General features: G+C 47.7%; 1 protein-coding gene across 1 annotated transcript in view; it reads left to right on the top strand.

The window, feature by feature from the left end:
* The first annotated feature begins 2,110 nt into the window (after nucleotides 1-2,110).
* The window catches only part of LOC114894256 (fer-1-like protein 4), a 46,698-nt gene continuing 28,519 nt past the window's right edge, over nucleotides 2,111-20,289 (top strand). Inside the window, 15 exon segments of the mRNA XM_029220803.1 lie at nucleotides 2,111-2,121; nucleotides 3,019-3,118; nucleotides 4,496-4,587; nucleotides 4,757-4,798; nucleotides 5,075-5,233; nucleotides 5,769-5,829; nucleotides 5,947-6,078; nucleotides 6,366-6,498; nucleotides 6,501-6,613; nucleotides 6,844-7,004; nucleotides 7,121-7,304; nucleotides 7,391-7,684; nucleotides 7,839-7,939; nucleotides 13,952-14,045; nucleotides 14,120-14,236. Coding sequence (XP_029076636.1) covers nucleotides 2,111-2,121; nucleotides 3,019-3,118; nucleotides 4,496-4,587; nucleotides 4,757-4,798; nucleotides 5,075-5,233; nucleotides 5,769-5,829; nucleotides 5,947-6,078; nucleotides 6,366-6,498; nucleotides 6,501-6,613; nucleotides 6,844-7,004; nucleotides 7,121-7,304; nucleotides 7,391-7,684; nucleotides 7,839-7,939; nucleotides 13,952-14,045; nucleotides 14,120-14,236 — 1,794 coding nt within the window.

Genomic DNA, 20,289 nt, shown 5'->3' on the forward strand with positions numbered 1-20,289 from the left:
TTTCTTTCTTTCTTTCTTTCTTTCTTTCTTTCTTTCTTTCTTTCTTTTCTTTCCTTTCTTCCTCTCTTTCCATAACCTGTTACTCCCAGTACAGCAGTAAACTTTATGAAGGCAGGGATTTTTGTTTTGTTCACTACTGTATCCTCCAGCGCCTAGATAGGCCTAGCATGTAGTAGGTGCTCAAATATCTGTGAATGAATAAATGTTAAGGAGCAAGGGATCACCCACAGCACTTCTCAATAAAGTCTTTTTAGTTTCTTAGTCTCTTTTGCGCTACAACCCATCAGGCCCCTCCTCTCATCCTAGTCATTAGGCCAGAGAACTCTGACCTCAGAGATCTGTGGGTTCCTCTCCCAGACCCATATTCACCAGGGGTCTGTGGGGTGAGAATTCAGTACCCACCAATCTCCATACCCACAATCAGACCATCTGAGTCACCTAGAAGGGAATGAGGAATCACACATGATCACAGCCAAGAGACCAGATGTTCCCAAACTCCTGCTGTGCAACAGGATAGTACCAGTGCAGCTTATAGAAATTCAGGTTCCCAGGCACACCTTGAGATATTACTTTAGCATTTCTAGAGTGGGTGCAGGAATTTTCATGTATATTTTTTAAAAGATTTATTTATTATTTATATATTTTATTTATTTTTGGATGTGTCAGGTCTCAGTTGTGGCATACAGGCTCTTCCTTGCAGTGCGTGGGCTCCCCTCTAGTTGTGGTACGAGGGTTTTCTCTTCTCTAGTTGAGGCTCGCGAGCTCAGTAGTTGTGGCATGTGGGCTTAATTGCCCGGAGGCATGTGGGATCTTAGTTCCCCGACCAGGCATCGAACCCACGTCCCCTGCATTGTAAGGTGGATTCTTTACCACTGGACCACCAGGGAAGTCCCAGAATGTGCATTTTTTTTAAAATTAATTAATTATTTATTTTTGGCTGCATTGGGTCTTTGTTGCTGCATGCGGGCTTTCTTTTTTCTAGTTGCAGCGAGCGGGGGCTACTCTTCATTGCGGTGCGCAGGCCTCTCATTGTGGTGGCTTCTCTCGTTGCGGAGCACGAGCTCTAGGCGCGTGGGCCTCATTAGTTGTGGCACGTGGGCTCAGTAGTTGTGGCTCACGGGCTCTAGAGCACAGGTTCAGTAGTTGTGGCGCACGGGCTTAGTTGCTCTGCGGCATGTGGGATCTTCCCAGACCAGGGCTCGAACCCACGTCCCCTGCATTGGCAGGTGGATTCTTAACCACTGTGCCACCAGGGAAGCCCAAAATGTGCATTTTTAACAACCACATGTGTGATCCTGATTAGGGACCATACTTTGAAAAGCAGTGCAGTTCATCCTGTGCATATTACACAGCTAGGCAAATAGGTCCAGAGAGGGGAAAGGATTTTCCTGAGACCAAAGATTAGAATTCCAAAATCCTGCCCTGGAGTTCAGTACTCACCAGTAAACCACCAGTAAACCCCAAGTGAAGGACCTCTAGCTTTTGGTTAAGAAATGTTTTGAACATCTGCTATGTACAAGCTAGGGACACACATTCAGTCACTCATTAATTCAATAAATGTGTTGAGTGCTTCCATGCTAATGCTGGGAGCTAGGGGATTCATTTATTAATACATCTATTCGGGCCGTGTTTTGAGGGTTTGCAATGTGCCAGACCCTGAGGACAGTGAAGTGAACAAGGAACAACATGAGGTCCCATGTCCTTGAGTCCTCACAGGCTAGCAGAGACCAGCCTGGGGTCTGGCCCTCTCCCCTTGCCTCCATCCCCACCCTGTCGCAGCTCCCACCCTACAAGGAGGCAGGAAGGAGGCTGAAGCTGGTGCAGGCAGGGAGGACTGAGCTGACCACAGGGACCTTACCCCTATCTCTCTGTCTTCCCACTTCCTCCCTACCCGTGACCCCCAGGCCTGCTGATTTTGTGTTTGACTAAAGGGCAGGGATTGCTGAACCTGCTGGGTGAGTCCAGTGAGTCAGAGGCGATTCAGGTGGGTGGGCAGGTGGGCAGGAGGGCAAGCGGGCAGGAGGGCAATCAGGCAGAGGCAGAGCCATTGGCCCTGGGACAATGGCTCTGATGGTGTGTGTGCGGTGACTGACAGGGCTGCCGGGCACCCATGACCTACAGGTGAGGCTCAGCTTTCGAGGTGAGGTTTGTAGGGGTGCTCTGAGAATTTTTGGAACTGGAGAGCTCCAGTTCCTCCATTCCCCAGGCCCCCCACCCCATCCCTAGGCATCTCTACAGCCTGTCCCCTTTCTCCCCAAGTCCAATGTCTCCAGCTCTCTGCTTCCCTCCCTCCCTATCTTCTATGTCTCTTTAAGGGTGAGTCCAGGGGGATTAGACCCTGGGCCAAGAGTGAATGGAGGGATGATTTTTTTGTGTGCGTGGGGAGGAGCTGATAAATGACTAGATTCAATTCTGAGCAGATTTTATCCAGAAAACAAGGAGAATTCACTGTGGTCAAGAAGCAGATATCGGTGAGGTCAGTGGGGTTGGATTCTGGATGGGGAGAAGCTGATCTGTGCCCCATATGAGTCCATCCTTGGTTTGGGAGGTTTATTCCTGGCTTTGGGAGGTATAGTCTCAGGAGGTGGGGTTGATTTCCGGCTAAAGAGGTTAGACTCAGTTTGGGCAAGTCAGAATCAAGACTGGGGGGGATTAGTTCTTGATTGGTAGTTAGCCCCAGATCAGCCCTAGTTTGGGAGGGTTGGTTCCAGGTTTAGGAGATCAGTCATAGAGTTAGCTCTCAGTTTTTAGGGTTGGCTCCTATTTCAGACTCTGGATTAGGGGTCAGTGTCAGCCCAGCATTGGGTGTCACAAGGTTCCTCCAATTCCCAGCTGTTCCGTTGGCCACACTATGAGGCTCCACTGGCTGGGGAGTGACTGTCTGTACAGGTGGTCAACTGCAGCCTTGTGTTCAGCCCCAGGTGAGCAGGCCTGGGGAGCCAAGGATGCAAGTAGGGGTAGGGGGTGGCTTGCGACCATTCTCCTGGGTCATTCTTCTGCTTCATGCCACACCCCCAGGTCTCTGGGGACGCTGGTGATATCCCTGCAGCAGCTACAGACTGCAGGGCATTTGGTGCTTCAGGAGGCCCTAGTGGATGAGAATCTGCGCGTGTCCCCAGTGAGTTCCGTCAGCCCCCAGCCTGCCACCCCCAAGCCTGAGTGTCCCTCTAGATAGAGGGTTCCGTTTCTCCGGGGGGAAAACCCAGACCCAGACAGGAGTGGTAACAAGACCCCTGAGCCAGGGCGCCTTTCATTACAGCCCCTAGGCCAAGATTCGGGTTCAGCTCTGAGGGCCAGAGTTGTGTGGCAAGGGAAGATAAGGAGCTCCGTGCTGCTCCCTGACCCTGTACCAGGCGCAGCTGCTGTAGGGGACAAAGATGAACCTGGCTGGATTTTCCTGGTGTTTCATGGAGGGGCAGTACAGCCTGGTAGAAATGAACCTGGGTTCAAATCTCAAGTCCACCACTTCCCAGCTGAGAACTTGGACAAGTTATTCCGCTTCTCTAGGTTGTTTCCTCACTTACCTTATGTGGAGTTGTACAAAATGTCCAGCTTTTCATTCAGTCTGTTGTCATTCGCTGAGCTCTGATTATAAGCCAAGTGCAGTGCTGAGCAATGACGATTGAGTGGTGAACAAAACCAGATAAGGACTTGCCCTCTTAGAGCTCCGTATCTGAAGAGAGAGGCAAACATTAAACAAATATTCACACAAATAAATGTAAAATTGACACCGATTGGTGTTACAAAAGAGCTGGTAGGGGGCTGGGAGAATGTATAACAGAGGGATGTGACCTATTTGGGGTTCAGAAAAGGTTCCCTGAGGAAGTAATGTTTGAGCTTGGAATTGAAGGATACGATAGGTGATAAATAAGTGGGAGGAGAGAATGTTGCAGGCGGAAGAACCAGCATATGCAAAAGCCCAGCGCCCTGAGAGGGCATAACCAGGGTGCAGGGCAGGAGTAGACCCCATAAGGGATGGGACTGGAAATGTTGGCAGGGGCCAGATCACGCAGAGCTGTGAAGGCCACACTAATGGATTTCCAAGAGCGATGAGAGAATTTTGGAATTGTGTTGGCCCCCTTAAAGAGGTTACTTGCATCAGGTAAGCTCTTGATAGCTTATGTTTTGTTTTTGTTTTTTTTTTGTGGTACGTGGGCCTCTCCCGTTGTGGAGCACAGGCTCCAGACGCGCAGGCTCAGCGGCCATGGCTCACGGGCCCAGCCGCTTCGCGGCACGTGGGATCTTCCCGGACTGGGGCACGAACCCGTGTCCCCTGCATCGGCAGGCGAGGTCTCAACCACTGCGCCACCAGGGAAACCGTTGATAGCTTATGAGTACTCACTATTATTAATGATCATAGAGGGACCACAAGTCATCAGAGATGCAGGCCAGGAGGGTTTCTGTTTATAGGTGGAGTAAAAGGCATTGTCTTTGGGCTTTTCTTAGCATCAGGGTAGTTTGAGGGGCCCAAGGCCTACTGTGTATCTGGTTCTAGGTCCAGGTGGAACTTGACCTGAAGTACCAGCCCCCAGAGGGTGAAACTGGAGCCTGGGCAGAAGAGGACTTTGGAGCACCCATTCGGGACAGGTAACTCTCCCACCCACCTAACCAAGGCCCAGGCAGGCCTTGGTAAGAGAGAAGTGGTACCCAATTCCACTGTGGATCTGCTGGATATGGTGACCCTTGGACCCGTGCTGCCCAGGTTGTAGCTCTGTAGTCAGGCATGGCCCTCTCCTGTCATTTCTCCTTCTCCCAGCTCAGAGCTGATCATTCCCAATGTGGGCTTCCAGGAGCTGGAGTAAGTATGTGGGGATGACCTGGGATTACAGGGTCAGTCTTGGGATTGGGAGCCAGTGATGTGGGGTCAGTCCCTGGGTCTGGGATCAGTACTGGACCAATTCCAGGGTGAGAAGTCAGTCTTAGAATCAGGGGTCAATTCTGGAACTAGAGGTTTCCCAGGTTAGGGGTCAGACCAAGGGGCAGGGGTGGGTCCTAGAGTCAGGGAAGTCAGAGATGGGTGCCCAGAGATGGGTGATAAGTCCAAGACATGTTCCTTGACGGCCTTTCCTGTGAGGCCTGGGGAGGCCCGGCTGGAGCGGTGGGCAGTGGCATTGGGCCGCAGGCTAGCTTGAGGAGTAGGTCAGCAGGGCGATGAGGACAACAAGCTGGAGCTGGAGCTGGATGACAAGCCTGATGTGGAGCTTTCTGGCGTCGCGTTCAGCCCCCTCAAGAGGTAACTTGTACCCACTGAGCACCTGCTCCCATAGCCTAGCAGTGTGTCAACCTCACTCGCTCATACATGCAGGCCTGTGCCTGTCCACCCTCACAAACACATGGTCTCAGGGTATGGGTGGGGGAGTGGATATCCTGGGGTCAAGGGTCATTCATTCCTAGGCATAGACACAGCTACATTCACACACAGTTACACTGGCTCACACATGGCCTCTGGAACCCATGAAAGTGATGAAATCCTGTTGAGGGCAAGGAATGTTGCCTCCTTTGTTCACTGCAGTGTTCCAGTGCCTAGAACAGTGTTGGTACATAGAAGGTGCTCATTCAATCTTTGTTGAATGAATGCATGGTTTTAGGGCTCCAGGAATGAGTCAAATTCTGAGTGTAGGACTGAGATGGAGGCAAGATAAGGCTAGAAGGACTCAGAATCTTCAGAGGGAGAGATCTTATCGCCAGCGCCAAGCAAGGGTGTGTGTGTGGACGGCGGGGTGGAGGGGAGGAAGTGAAGTGAGAGCTGACTGTAAGCCTCTCCGCAGCCGAGCTCGGGGCCTGGCCCGCGGGGATCCCTTCCAGGTATCCAGGGCCCAGGACTTCCAGGTACCGCTCCCCCTCCAGGCCTGAACCCTTGGGGAATACCACCCGTCCTCCACACCCGTTCTTCCCTCGTACCGAGGCAGGCTTAGCTTCCTTTTCTCCTCCTTCCCCATCCTTTAGGTGGGGGTCACGGTGCCCGAGGCCCGGAAGCTGGTGGGAGTCAACATTAATCCCTATGTGGCCGTGCGCGTTGGGGAGCAACGCCGAGTGACCGCCACGCAGCGCGGGACAAATTGCCCCTTCTTCAACGAAGTGGGTGCAACCAAGGAAGGGGGAGCCTGAGGGAATGGGCGGGACCCAGGATAAGAACTGTGTGGAGGGGGCGTAGCCTAGGTGGAAGCGAGCCTATTGGCGGGCCTGAAGCTAAGGTCTCTTTGCGGGAAAGGGTGCAAAGAGGTGTGGTCTCCGAGTTGCGGGCGGTGGTGGTGAGGAAGGGTGGGGAAGGAGAGCGTTCTCTTTGCCAGAGGCAGGGACCACCTGGCGTGAACCCTTCACGTATAACCTTCTCTCACTTCTCTCGCTTCCCCATTTCAACCCAGTACTTCTTGTTTGAATTTCATGAGACCCGGCTTCACCTCCAGGACTTGCTGCTGGAGATCACGGTGAGGCGGGTAGGGGTGAGAGGTTTCCGTCAGAGAAGGGGAGATGCCGAAGCTCCAGGACTAACGCCACCTTTCCCCAGACTTTCCATTCGTAGACCCTCCCCTTTATGGCCACCCGGATAGGCACCTTCAGGATGGACCTGGGCATTATCTTCGACCAGCCAGGTACTGAACCCTCCCCTCACTGAGACTCCTCTGCACGGACAAGGGAAGCTGAACCTCTGGGCCCTAAGCCCAGTGTACTAACTTGTGAGACAGCAATCTCTTCCGACGTCTGACCTCCACGCACTGCCGCTCCTCCTTCCTGAGCTGGACTTGAACCCCGGCCGTTGTCCAGCACTCGGATCGCAGCCCCACGACCACCCTGCGCATCCCACCGGTCTCCCCTGACCCCTGGTCTGCTCCTCCGTCCCCATATGGCCACTTCTATCAGAAATGGGCTTCTCTGCACGACTCCCGGGATACACGCGCCGGGACCAAAGGTTTCGTCAAGGTCACTTTGTCCGTGAGGGCGCGCGGGGACCTGGCCCCTCCGCTGCCACCCCCGGGCCCTGGCCACAGTTCGGACATCGAGAAGTGAGCTGGGGTGAGATGGGGAGGGGAGACTAGGACGGGGCGTGGCGTCCGGGATGCGGAGACGGGGAGGGGCCGAGCCTCGGGCTTCTGGGACCCTCAGCGCCCGGCTCCCTTAGGAACCTACTGCTGCCGCGTCGGGTGGCAGCGGAGAGGCCGTGGGCGCGGCTGCGAGTGCGTGTGTACCGCGCCGAGGGGCTTCCGGCGCTGCGCCCCGGCCTGCTGGGCAGCCTGGCCTGCGCCCTGCACGACCAGCGCGTCCTCATGGACCCCTATGTGCGGGTGTCTTTCCTGGGGCAGCAGGTAAGTCCCTCTCGTCCTCACTCGGCGGAGGCCTAGGCCCTGATCCGCGCTGACCCCTCTCCGTCTGTCTTCGCCGCCGCGCTCAGGGCGAGACGTCGTTGCGCGGCGAGGCGACGGCGCCCGAGTGGAACGAGCAGCTGAGCTTCGTGGAGCTCTTGCCCCCGCTGATGCGCCGCCTTCGTCTGCAGCTACGGGACGACGCGCCCCTGGTCGATGTGGCCCTCGCCACGCACTTGCTGGACCTGAGGCAGATCTCGCATCCGGGCGGGGCGGGTGAGCGCATCTGGCCGACGCGTGCAGCCTCTGCCTGGGCCCTCTCTGCCCTGGGTCCCGCCCCCGACTGCAAACCCCATGCTCGCGACCTAGCTCCGCTTAGAAAGGTGCGGAGCCAGCAGAGGGCTTGAAAAACTGAACAGAGAACAAGTTGGAGTCAAAGGGTGGGGCCAAGAGGTGCAGTTGTGAGTGGGCGGGGCCTCGGGATGAGGGTGTGGTGTAAAAGAGGTCGGAGTCTGACCTTCTCACCTGGTGCCGCAGGACCCGGGGCTGCAGGAGGTTGAGAGTCTGCAGCGCAGCCCCACTTCCGGGACCTGCACACGGCTGAAGCAGGCACTGGAAGAGCTGGTGGCTGGGAGCAGGTGAGCTGAGAGCCTCCCCCTCCTTGCTGCCAACTCCAGGGTGAGGGAAACTCATGATGGCTGTCTGGACCCAAGGGCTCTGGAAACTGCGTTTGCTCAGCACTGTACAGAAGAATGAGGAGATGATTGTTGAGGGAACTTGATAGAAATTATTGGGGGTTAGGCCACTCCCCTCCAATAAACTCCCTTTGCCGAGCTCCTATAGGCTTATGCATTTCCCTCTCTCCTCAGATTCCCCTGCTCTGTTCCTCCACACTCCTTCCAGCTAATGACTTCCTTTCCTACTTCATGGAGAAAATAGAAGCCTCACCTTCCTCCATCCAGTCTACTGTCTTGCCAGCTTCTGCAACCATCTGCTCTCCTTCTTTTCCTGCTACAGCAGAGGAGGTGACCTCCTCCCAAAGCCACAGCTGTGATCCTGATTTCATCTCCTCTCACCTACTGGAAGAATTAGCTCTGCAATTGTCCACTTTCTCTCCTGCAGCATCAACTGGTCCCTAGTTACCAGGTCATTACTGTAACCACATATATTTGTTCTAGTCACTTCCATCTTTGACCTTCACTGCCCTGGATTCCATAACCTGCTCCAGGTACTTCAGTGTTTTTCTGATCCTCTTCTCAAAAGGGTTGTTTATCCATTTACTCACTAATATTTATAAGACTGACTATGCCAGACACTGTTTTAGGCACAAGAATAACAGTGAATAAGCATTCTTGCCCGCAAAGATTTCTGGAACTTACCTTCTTGTGGGGGTGGAGGCTGAATGGAGACACAGATAATAAACATGTAAACAACAAGGCAGAAATATAAGAAGTATGATAAGGATAGTGTTAGGGAGAAAATAAAGCAAGGAAGTATTTCAGAGAGACATTGCAATTTTAGAAAAGGTGGCAAGGGGAGGCCATGGTGATGTTGACATTAAGAAGATAAAGGAGAAAGCCATGTCTGTAAGGGTGTTCCAGGCAGCAAGGACAGCATGTGCAAAGGCACTGAGGTGAAGCATGCCTGGTGTGTTTGAGGAAGAGCAAGGGACCAGTGTGAGTGCAGCAGAGTGAACAGAGTAGCTGAGGCTGGAGGGTGTGGGGGGAAAGGAGGATGATAGTGGGGAGAGGCATGTGGGAGTCACACAGGCCATTGTAGCGGCCTTGGCTTCTTCTTTGAGTGAAATGAGGAGCCACTGAAGGTTTTGAAAAGAGAAGGGATATGCTCTAATTTATCCTTAAAAAGGATCAGTGTGGGAGGGATGATATGAGAGGAAGCAGAGAGAGTACTATAGAGGGCATTGTAATAATTCAGGTGACCAATAATGATGAAATGAACCTAGGGTGGTTGCAGTGGATACAGGGTGACGGGAATGAATTCAAGAGCAGTTGAGACTTTGGAAGTGACACCTCAGGACTGGCTAATGAATAGGCTTAGGGGAGGAGGAAAATGTGCAGAGGAGAGTCATGAATGACTCCCAAGATTTTGACTTGCACAGCTATGTAGATGGTGCTATTTGCTGAGCTATGGAAAACAAGAGAAGGAGAAGTTCTGATGGGAGTGGAGGGGATATCAGAAGCCCCTTTTTGGACATGTTAACTTTTTTTTTTTTTTAATTTATTTTTATTTTTGGCTGCCTTGGGTCTTTGTTGCTGCGTGCGGGCTTTTCTCTAGTCGCGGCAAGCGGAGGCTACTCTTTGTTGCGGTTCCCGGGCTTCTCATTGGGTGGCTTCTCTTGCTGCAGAGCACGGGCTCTAGGCACGCGGGCTTCAGTAGTTGTGGCACTCAGGCTCAGTAGTTGTGGCTCACGGACTCTAGAGCACAGGCTCCGTAGTTGTGGTGCATGGGCTTAGTTCTTCTGCGGCATGTGGATCTTCCCGGACCAGGGCTCGAACCCATGTGCCCTGCACTGACAGGCGGATTCTTAACCACTGAGCCACCAGGGAAGTCCCTGGACATGTTAACTTTGAGATATATGCCTGTTAGACTTCTAAATAGATATGTCTGCCAGGCTGTTAGCTATAGGAGTTGAGCTCTGGGGAGAGTTCAGGGCTAGAAATGTAAAATTGCGGGGTGTTAATATGTAGATGGGATTGGATAAGATCACCTAGGGAACAAAAAAAAAAAAAAAAGGAAAAATCTGGACTTCCTTCCTTGGTGGTCCAGTGGTTAAGATTCTGCACTTCCAAGGCAGGGGGCCTGGATTCGATCCCTGGTCCACATGCTGCTCGGCGAGGCCAAAAAAAACCCAAACAAGCAAACAAATCTAAGGACCTGGCAAGCTCCAGCATTTAGAGGGAGGGTCAAAGAGGAGGACTCAGCCAAGGACTTGGTTGTTGGTCACTTTTCTGTCCTCATCTTACTCAACCTTTCAGTATCAGTGGACACAGTTGACCCCACCCTCCTTCTTGAAAGACTCTGGTGTTGATTTCCATACCCTTGGTTTTCCTTCGGCTTCCCTGGCCATTCCTTCTCATCTCTTTTGCTCGCTCTCTATCTTCTTTACCTCTGAATGTTCCAAATGTTCATATGGGTATGTCTTAGGGCTTCATTGTAAGGCTCTCTTCTCTGTCTACATTCTCTATGTCTCCAAAAGAGCAACAAACTTTAATCCAATTTAATTCCTTGCTTGATTGTCTATAAGGTGCAATTAAACTCTTTCCATTTTCACTTTACTGAAATTATTTTATTACTAAAATTATTCCTTGTCAGGGAACTTTCAATGAAAGATCTGTTCAAATCATATTTCATCTTTTTTAAAAAACAGCATTATTATTTATTAAAAATTTTTTTTTCTCTTTTGGCTGCATGGCATGCGGGATCTTAGTTCCCCAACCAGGGATTGAACCCGTGCCCCCTACAGTGCAAGCACAGAGTCTTAACCACTGGACCGCCAAGGAAGTCCCTGTATTTCACTTCTTATAGCTTTATCCAGTGTGATCTGTGTGTGTGTGGGTGTGTGGGGGTGCTGTTATTTCTACTGGATCTAATTTCCCTGAATCCAATTTTGTGGATCTAAATCTTGTCAAGAAGATTTTTTTTCTTCTGTCCATTTTTTTTTGTTTTTTTGCGGTACGCGGGCCTCTCACTGTTGCAGCCTCTCCCGTTGCGGAGCACCGGCTCCGGACGCACAGGCTCAGCAGCCATGGCTCACGGGCCTAGCCGCTCCGAGGCATGTGGGATCTTCCCGGACCCGGGCACGAACCCGTGTCCCCTGCATTGAGAGGCGGACTCTCAACCACTGCGCCACCACGAAAGCCCCTCTTCTGTCAATTTTTAATCAATAGCAAATGTTAATAAGTGCAGTTTTTATTTATTATTTATTTATATATCTGGCTGAGGTTGGTCTTAGTTGTGGCATGCAGGATCTTTGTTGCCGCGTGTGAGATCTTCGTTGTGGCATGCAGGATTTTTTTTTTTTTTTTTTAGTTGTGGCATGTGGGATCTTTAGTTGCGGCATGAGGGATCTAGTTCCCTGACCAGGGATCAAACCCGGGCCCTCTGTATTGGGAGCACAGAGTCTTAACCACTGGACTACCAGGGAAGTCCCAATAAGTGCAGTTTTTTTTTTTAATTGAGGTATAATTGACATTTAAATAGGTACAGTTTTGACTCTTGTCAGTTTTATTTTGTGTTATTTTATGTCAGATTATTTCTGCCAATAGAAGTCTTGGAGCAAAGAGCATTAGTAAGTTAAAAGGATAAGCTCTGGGAGCAGTATTAGGTGAAAAATCCTTGGAGTCACTTATTTTATATATTTTTGAAAATTTCCATAATAAAAAGTTAAGACATCATTAGGGGTCAAAAAGGGACCAAAATATCATGTTTCAAAAATCATTTTACTTTACCTGACAAATATTTTTTGAGCATCTATTAGGTGCCAGGCCCTGAGCTTACAGTGGTAATCAAAATGAAGTCCCCGCCATGCCTTACTTTCTTTTTTTTAAATGTATTTTTAAAAATAAATTTATTTATTTTTATTTTTGGCTGCATTGGGTCTTCGTTACTGTGCGCAGGCTTTCTTTAGTTGTGGTGAGTGGGGGCTACTCTTTGTTGCGGTGTGCGGGCTTATTGTGGAGCATGGTCTCTAGGCTCATGGGCTCAGTGGTTGTGGCTCATGGGCTCTAGAGTGCATGCTCAGTAGTTGTAGCACATGGACTTAGTTGCTCTGCGGCATGTGGGATCTTCCCAGACTGGGACTCGAACCCGTGTCCCCTGCATTGGCAGGCAGATTCTTAACCACTGCATCACCAGGGAAGCCCCATGCCTTACATTCTATTTGGAGAGATGGATAAAGCAGAGTATGAGGGTGGAGAAAGTAGCAGGGACTGTTTAGAGGGGATGACCTGGGAAGGTCTGTGAAGAGATAACATTTGAGCAAAGACCTGAATGAAGAAGGGAAGAGTGAGCCATGGAAAGATCTAGGGGCCTGACATTCCAGCAGAGGGAGCAGCTAATACAAAGGTGCTGAGGTAGTAACGGGCTTGGCGTATTCAGGGAGCAGCAAAAAGGCCAGTGTGACTGTAGGGCTGTGTGTGAGGGGAGAGTAATATTTGGTGAAGACAGGGAGATAAAGAGAAACAGAGCATGTAGGGCCTTCTAGGCCATTTAAAGAATTTTATTTGGGGGGTTCCCTGGTGGCACAGTGGTTAAGAATCCGCTTGCCAATGTAGGGGACACGTGTTCAAGCCCTAGTCTGGGAAGATCCCACATGCCACGGGGCAACTAAGCCCATGCACCACAACTACTGAGCCTGCGCTCTAGAGCCCCCAAGCCACAACTACTGAGCCCATGTGCCGCTGCTACTGAAACCTGTGCGCCTAGAGCCCGTACTCCGCAACAAGAGAAGCCACCGCAATGAGAAGCCCGCACACCGCAATGAAGAGTATCCCCTCTCCCCGCAACTAAAGAAAGCCCGCGTGCAGCAATGAAGACCCAACGCAGCCAAAAATAAAATAAATAAATTTTTTAAAAAAAGGAATTTTATTTTATTTTTTGCGGTACACGGGCCTCTCACTGTTGTGGCCTCTCCCGTTGCGGAGCACAGGCTCCAGACGCGCAGGGTCAGCGGCCATGGCTCACGGGCCCAGCCGCTCCGTGGCATGTGGGATCTTCCCAGACCGTGACACGAACCCGTGTCCCCTGTATCGGCAAGCGGACTCTCAACCACTGCGCCACCAGGGAAGCCCGGAATTTTATTTTTAACTCTGAGATGAGAAACTTCTGGAGAGGAGTGAAATGGTCTGGAAAGCACTGAAAAGCTCATTCTGGATGCTATATTGAGAATATTCCGTAGGAGAGAGGGTAAGAGTGGACGTGGTGAGAACAGCTAGGAGGGTGTTGCAATAATCCTGGCGAGAAGTGATGGTGGCTTGGACTAGGGTGGTCCTGGAAAAGGGGGAAAGTGGTCAGATTTTGAATACATTTTGAAAGTAGAGCCTAAATGATATGCTGATGGGATCGATGTGGAATGTGAGTGAAAGAAAGAGCAGTGAAGGATGACTTGGAAGTTTTGAAGTGAAGCAGGGTTCGCTTTCAAGGTGGGGGCCTGGGGCAGTCATTGGAACTCATGCACTTGGTTTGAGCATGTAATGTTTGAACTATCTTTGGTCAGTGTTGGAACTGTCAAGTACAGCCCATGTGAGCCTTTAACATGCATTTGAATCCTCCAAGTATAAAAATGCGGATTTCTGATGCAGCAGGTCTGGGGTGGGGCTGAGATTCTACGTTTCTAAGTAGGTAATACCAATGCTGTTGGGCCTGGGCCACACTTTGAGTAGCCAGGGCAGTAAATAGTTAAATGCTAGGACATTCTGGGTCTCCAAAGTGAGGCTGGCCTTGATGAGTTGGGGAGTGGTTCAAATATAGAATCCATCCTTGGCTGAGGAAGGATGCCTCCTTGAGAACAAGACTGAGAGGAGCTGTGACGGAGGCTGGGCATGGGAGGCCCGCTCTGAGGGAGGTGGCCCCTAAGGGTCAGTGTTCTCTCCTTTGATTCCCACCTGCCACGCCCGCTACTGCTCTTGCAGACAGTTTTGCCACGGTGCTGAGCACAGGACAATGACTCGGCCCAACGCGCTGGATCTATGCAGATGCCAAGGGAAACAGCTGGCGTTTAGCCTGGTACAGTCTGGGGAAGGGGGATCAGGGGCACCCAGCAGGGACCCTCCACTCATGTTCTCTTCCTGCCCTTTCAGAACCTGTTGGCAAAGCAAGGACTGCGGCTCCTTTGGGGCCTGAGACAGGGCAACGTGCAAGAGAAGGTGGCACTGGCCAAGAAGCTCCTGGTGAAACTGCGCTTCCTGGCCCAGGGGGTAATGCCTCACCCACCCATTTCCTCACCCTGAATACCCTTTCTTCTAAGCCTACCGGAGGTCTTTGGGCAGGGGTGACCTAACATTTGTCCTGTGGATTGATACCAGGCCATGGGACCTGTTGCTCTGAGCATAGGACTAAGCTCCATTTGGAGTAGCTAAGGGTGACGATGTACATTGTAGGGCCCAGCAGGGATACAGGGAACATGCAAGATCTCTTTGGAAGAAGGTCTGAGAGGACATTTCCTTGGCATGACTTTCCTGGTTTGAAGCTCTGAACACAACACACGGGAAGGGTAAAGGAAGTTCACGTTTATAGAAAGCTTCCTTGGCTAAGCATCTGCCTGTATTACCTAGTGTGACTCAACAGCCTTGGGAACATGTTACCCCATTTGACAGGCGCAGAAACTGAGGCTTAGAGAGGGAAAGTGACTGATCCACCATGTCATAACTGGTTAAGTGTCAGAGCTAGAATTCAAAGCCAGTTCTGCCCCACTCTGAAGCTCAGTCATTCCCAAAGGCACAGAAAGTTTGGATCCCTGGGGCCAATATGTCCTCAGGGTCAAACAGTGAGGAGTCTGGATATTGGTCTCAGATCTCGAAGGGCACGTTGGAGTTTGGCAAGTATGAAAGAATGGACGGCATGTGCAAAGGCGCAGCTGGAAGGCAGAGTAGTGGAAGGAGATACAGAATAGAGACCTTATTAAAGTGAATTTTAGTGCAAGATTTTTTTTTTTAATTTTTAGAAAAATTAATTAATTAATTAATTTTTGGTTGCATTGGGTCTTCGTTGCGGTGTGCGGGCTTCTTACTGTGGGGGCTTCTCTTGTTGCGGAGCATGGGCTCTAGGCACGCGGGCTCAGTAGCTGTGGCTCATGGGCTCCAGAGGGCAGGCTCAGTAGTTGTGGCACACGGGTTTAGTTGCTCCACAGCATGTGGAATCTTCCCAGACCAAGGCTCAAACCCGTGTCCCCTGCATTGGCAGGTGGATTCTTAACCACTTCTCCACCAGGGAGGTCCCAAAATTACTTTACTTATTTGGAATGAAAACCTTCTGTTGTCAGCTGACATTTAAAAACATTTTCTGATTTAAATACGCCTCCTGAAATAATATAGGTTAGTTTCACTATTTTTCAAACTTTGTATAATACTGTTTATATTATTTTGCTTTTTTTAAAGCTTAATATTATGTTTATTGTATGTAGCTGTAATTTGTCCATTTTCATTGCTGTATAATATTCCACTGTATGACTATACTATAATTCACTTATCCATCCCACTACTGATGGATATGTGTGTTGATTCCAACGCATGGTGATTAGAAACAATGTTTCCAAGACTATTTTTATACATGTCCTGGATGTAAGTGGAAGAGTCTCTAGGGCAGTGATTCTCAAACTTTTTTGGTCTCAGGACTCCTTTACAGCCTTAGAGTAATTACTGGGGACCCAAATGAGCTTTTGTTTATATAGATGTATCTACTGATATTCCCTATTATATAAACTAAAACTGAAAAAATTTAAAACCATAGAAATAAAAAATTATTTATTAATTCATTTAAAATAACAATAGTAAACCTATTACATTTTTTTTGTATATTTATATAGGGAAACATAAATATATTTTTAGAAAAATAAGTATAGGGGCTTCCCTGGTGGCACAGTGGTTGAGAGTCCGCCTGCCGATGCAGGGGACACAGGTTTGTGCCCCGGTCCGGGAAGATCCCACATGCCACGGAGCGGCTAGGCCCGTGAGCCGTGGCCGCTGAGCCTGCACGTCCGGAGCCTGTGCTCTGCAACAGGAGAGGCCACAACAGTGAGAGGCCCGCGTACTGCAAAAAAAAAAAAAAAAAAAAAAAAGAAAACTAAGTAAATTCTCCAAAACAAAAAATGTAGTGAGAACAACGATATTGCTTTACATTTTTTGCAAATATCTGGCAAAGAATTTTTATACTCTGTTATATTAAAATCCATTGGTCTGTCTTGCACTTTGAATGGATCTATTATCCTTGAATGACTTTGAATCATCATACATAGGTCGTTTGGAAATTTGCTTCCCTGAATTATGCATACTTTCCAAATGTTCATGCATTTCATTATACAGTATTAAGAAATCACATTCGTTAATATCATCACAAATCTCATTAGAAAAATCTTTAAGTGTTGGGAAGCTGTCAAGCTTACAATGGCTGATACAAGAGATACTTTTTTTCCAAAATTGTAATTTTCCATTTTGTTTTGTTCTTAATCTTGGAGGAAAAGCTTTCATTCTTTCACTATTAAGTATGATGTTGGCTGTGGGTTTTTCATAAATGCCCTTTATCAGGTTGAGGACGTTAACTTCTGTTCTTAGTTTTCTGAGTATGTATTTTTTTTTAATCATGAAAGGATGTTGAATTTTGTCAGATGCCTTTTCTGCATTAGTTGAGATACTCATTTGTGTTTTTTCCCTTTGTTCTATTATTGTGATAAATTACATTGATTGATTTTCTTAGGTTGAACCTCTCTAGCATTCCTGAGATAAATCCCACTTGGTCATGGTATATAATCCATGTTGGATTCAGTTTGCCAATATTTTGTTCAGAACTTATTCCTAAGGGATATATCTATATTCATAAAGGATACTATTCTGTAATTTTCTTTTCTTATGGTGTCTTTGTGTGTTTTTCATATCAGGGTAACGCTGGCCTCACAGAATGAAATAGGAAGTGTTCCTTCCTTTTCTGTTTTTGGGAAGAGCTTGAGAAGTATTGGTGTTAATTCTTCTTTAAATGTTTGGTAGAATTCACCAGTGAAGCCATTTGGTCCTGAGCTTTTCTTTGTTGGGAGGTTTTTGATTACTAATTCAATCTCTTGTTTTGTCTGTTGAGATTTCTATTTCTCCTTGAGTCAGTTTAGATAAATTTTATGTTTCTAGCAATGTTCTCATGTTCATTTCTTTTTTAAAAAAAATTAATTAATTTATTTTTGGCCGTGTTGGGTCTTTGTTGCTGTGCGCGGGCTTTCCTTTTTTTTTTTTTTTTTTTTACATAAATGCCTTTATTCTACTTCTGGTCCTCGTGGCAACTTTTTCCATCTGAAAGCTGCTCCCTGCACTTCTCGAAGCAGGAACATGAAAATGGATCAGAAGTTTCCAAACTTTTCATCATTAACCCAGAGGCTTGAAGTCTGGGGTCAAGGTGCCAGCGTGGTTGGGCTCTGGTGAGAGCTCTCTTCTTGGCTTGCAGATGGTTGCTTTCTTGTTGTGTCCTCACATAGCAGAGAAAGAGAAAGAGAAAGAGAAGAAAGAGAAAGAGGAAGAGGAGTAAGAGAGAAAAAGAGAGAGAGAGAGAGAGAGAGTGGGCTTTCTTTTTAGTTGCTGCGAGCGAGGCTACTCTTCGTTGCGCAGGCTTCTCATTGCGGTGGCTTCTCTTGTTGCTGAGCATGGGGTCTAGGTGTGCGGGTTTCAGTAGCTGTGGCATGTGGGCTCAGTAGTTGTGGCTCGTGGGCTCTAGAGCACAGGCTCAGTAGTTGTGGCACACGGGCTTAGTTGCTCTGCGGCATGTGGAATCTCCCCGGACCAGGGCTCAAACCCGTGTATCCTGCAATGGCAGGCGGATTCTTAACCACTGTGCCACCAGGGAAGCCCCTCATGTTCATTTCTGATTTTAGGTATTTGTATCTTGTCTCTTTTATTCTTTGTCAGTCTAGCTAAAGGCTCATCAATTTTGTTGATTTTTCCAAAGAACCAACTTCTGGTTTCATTGAGTCTTTTGTTTTTCTATTCTCCAGTTTATTTTTCTCCACTCTAATCTTTGTTTACTTCCTTCTGCTAGCTTAGGGTTGAGTTTTCTCTTCTTTTTCTAATTCCTCAGGGTATATAGTTTAGTTATTGACTTGAGATCTTTCTCTTCTTTTTTTTTTTATAAATTTATTTATTTATTTGTTTTTATTTTTGGCTGTGTTGGGTCTTGGTTGCTGCACATGGGCTTTCTCTAGTTGAGGCAAGCGGGGGCTACTCTTTGTTGCAGTAGGTGGACTTCTCTTTGTCGTGGCTTCTCTTGTTGCAGAGCACGGGCTCTAGAGCGCAGGCTCAGTAGTTGTGGCTCATGGGCTTAGTTGCTCTGCGACATGTAGGATCTTCCTGGGCTAGAGATGGAACCTGTGTCCCCTGCATTGGCAGGCAGGTTCTTAACCACTGTGCTACCAGGGAAGACCCTCTTTCTTCTTTTTATGTAGGCATTTATAGCTATAAATTTTCCTCTGAGCCCTATCTTTGCTGCATATCATAAGTTTTGCTGTTACATTTTCATTTTCATTCACCTATAAGTATTTTCTAATTTCCTCTGTGATTTCTTCTTTGATGAAGTGTTTAAGAGTGTGTTGTTTAATTTTCACACATTTGTGATCTTTCTAGTTTTCTTTCTATTATTGATCTGTAGTTTCATTCCACTTTGGTCAAAAAAAGATACTTTGTATGATTTCAGTCTTTTAAAATGTATTATACTTGTTCTGTGACCTATATGGTCTATCCTGGAGAATGTTCTATGTGCATTTGAGAAGAATGTGTATTCTGCTGTGTTGGATGCATTGTTTATATATCTCTGTTAGGTCTAGTTGGTTTATAATGTTGTTCAAGTCCTCTGGTTCCTTAATGATCTTCTGTATAGGTGTTCTATCCACTATTGAAAGTGGTATATTGCAGCCTCCAATCACATTTTTTAATTCAATTATTTCCATCTGGCTCCAGTTTTCTTATGTTTGTTGAAATTATCCACTTTAAACTCTGTACTTTTCCCACTAGACCCTTTAGAATTTTTATCACAGTTATTTTAATAGCGCTTTCTAATAATTCCAACATTTGGGTTATCTGTGGGTCTACTTCTATTGATTATTCTTGTCTTGACCATGGGTCACATTTTTTGCTTTTCCTATTCTTATAATTTTTCATTAGGTACCTGGAGTTTTGTATAAAAGAACAGTAGAGGCTAAAATAAATAATATCTCCAGAGAGTTTTGATGAAGTCTACTTTAACTAATTTTTCTGTTTTCTGTTACCTGTGTAAGAAAATTTTACTACCTCCAAGCCACAAAGATATTCTCCTATGCTTTTAGGAGAATAAAGATAGTCTCCTAAAAGTTTTATGGTTTTAGATTTTACATTTGGGTCTCTGACTGTTCTCAAGTTAGTCTTTGCATATGGTGTAACATATGGGTCAAAATCCTATTTTTAAAATATGGACATTGAGATAGTCTAGCACCATATGTTGAAAAGATTTCTTTTTCCTGTTGAATTGCTTTGGCTTTTTAATTGAAAATCAAGAGGTTGTATAAGTTCCTCTGTTGAATTTTTCATTTCAATCATTGCACATTTTTTTTGCTTTGTTTTGTTTTTCTAAAATTAATTAATTATTTTTGACTGCGTTGGGTCTTCGTTGCTGCACGTGGGCTTTCTCTAGTTGTGGTGAGCGGGTGCTACACTTCGTTGCGGTGTGCGGACTTCTCATTGTGGCGGCTTCTCTTATTGATGAGCACCGGCTCTAGGCATGTGGGCTTCAGTAGTTGTGGCACACAGGCTCAGTAGTTGTGGCTCGCAGGCTCTAGAGCGCAGGCTCAGTAGCTGTGGTGCACGGGCTTAGTTGCTCTGCAGCATGTGGGATCTTCCTGGACCAGGGCTTGAACCCCTGTCCCCTGCATTGGCAGGTGGATTCTTAACCACTGAGCCACCACGGAAGTCCCTGCACTTTTAATTTCTGTAAGTTCTTTTTTATTCAAATCCGCTGTGTTATTTTTCACTGTTTATTATTCCCAGTATTTATCAGGTTTGTCTTTTGTTTCATTTAAGAATAGTAAGCAGAGCTGTTTTTATAATGTCAGATGATTCCAGTAGTCAGTTTTGGGGGGTTTGTTTTCACTCTCTGTTTCTGCTGATACTTCCTCATGGTTGTTTCCTTCTCTGCTTAGTTGCTTTAAACTGTGAACTATTCATTATAGTTTCCTCAAAAAATTATTTGTGGGACTTCTTTGAGTCCTGGAATAAAGGTACATTCTTCCGGAAAACATATGACTTTGCTT

This window comes from Monodon monoceros, unplaced genomic scaffold, assembly GCF_005190385.1.
Source record: "Monodon monoceros isolate NGI ecotype Baffin Bay Population unplaced genomic scaffold, NGI_Narwhal_1 Super_Scaffold_13, whole genome shotgun sequence".
Classification (NCBI taxonomy): Eukaryota; Metazoa; Chordata; class Mammalia; order Artiodactyla; family Monodontidae; genus Monodon; species Monodon monoceros.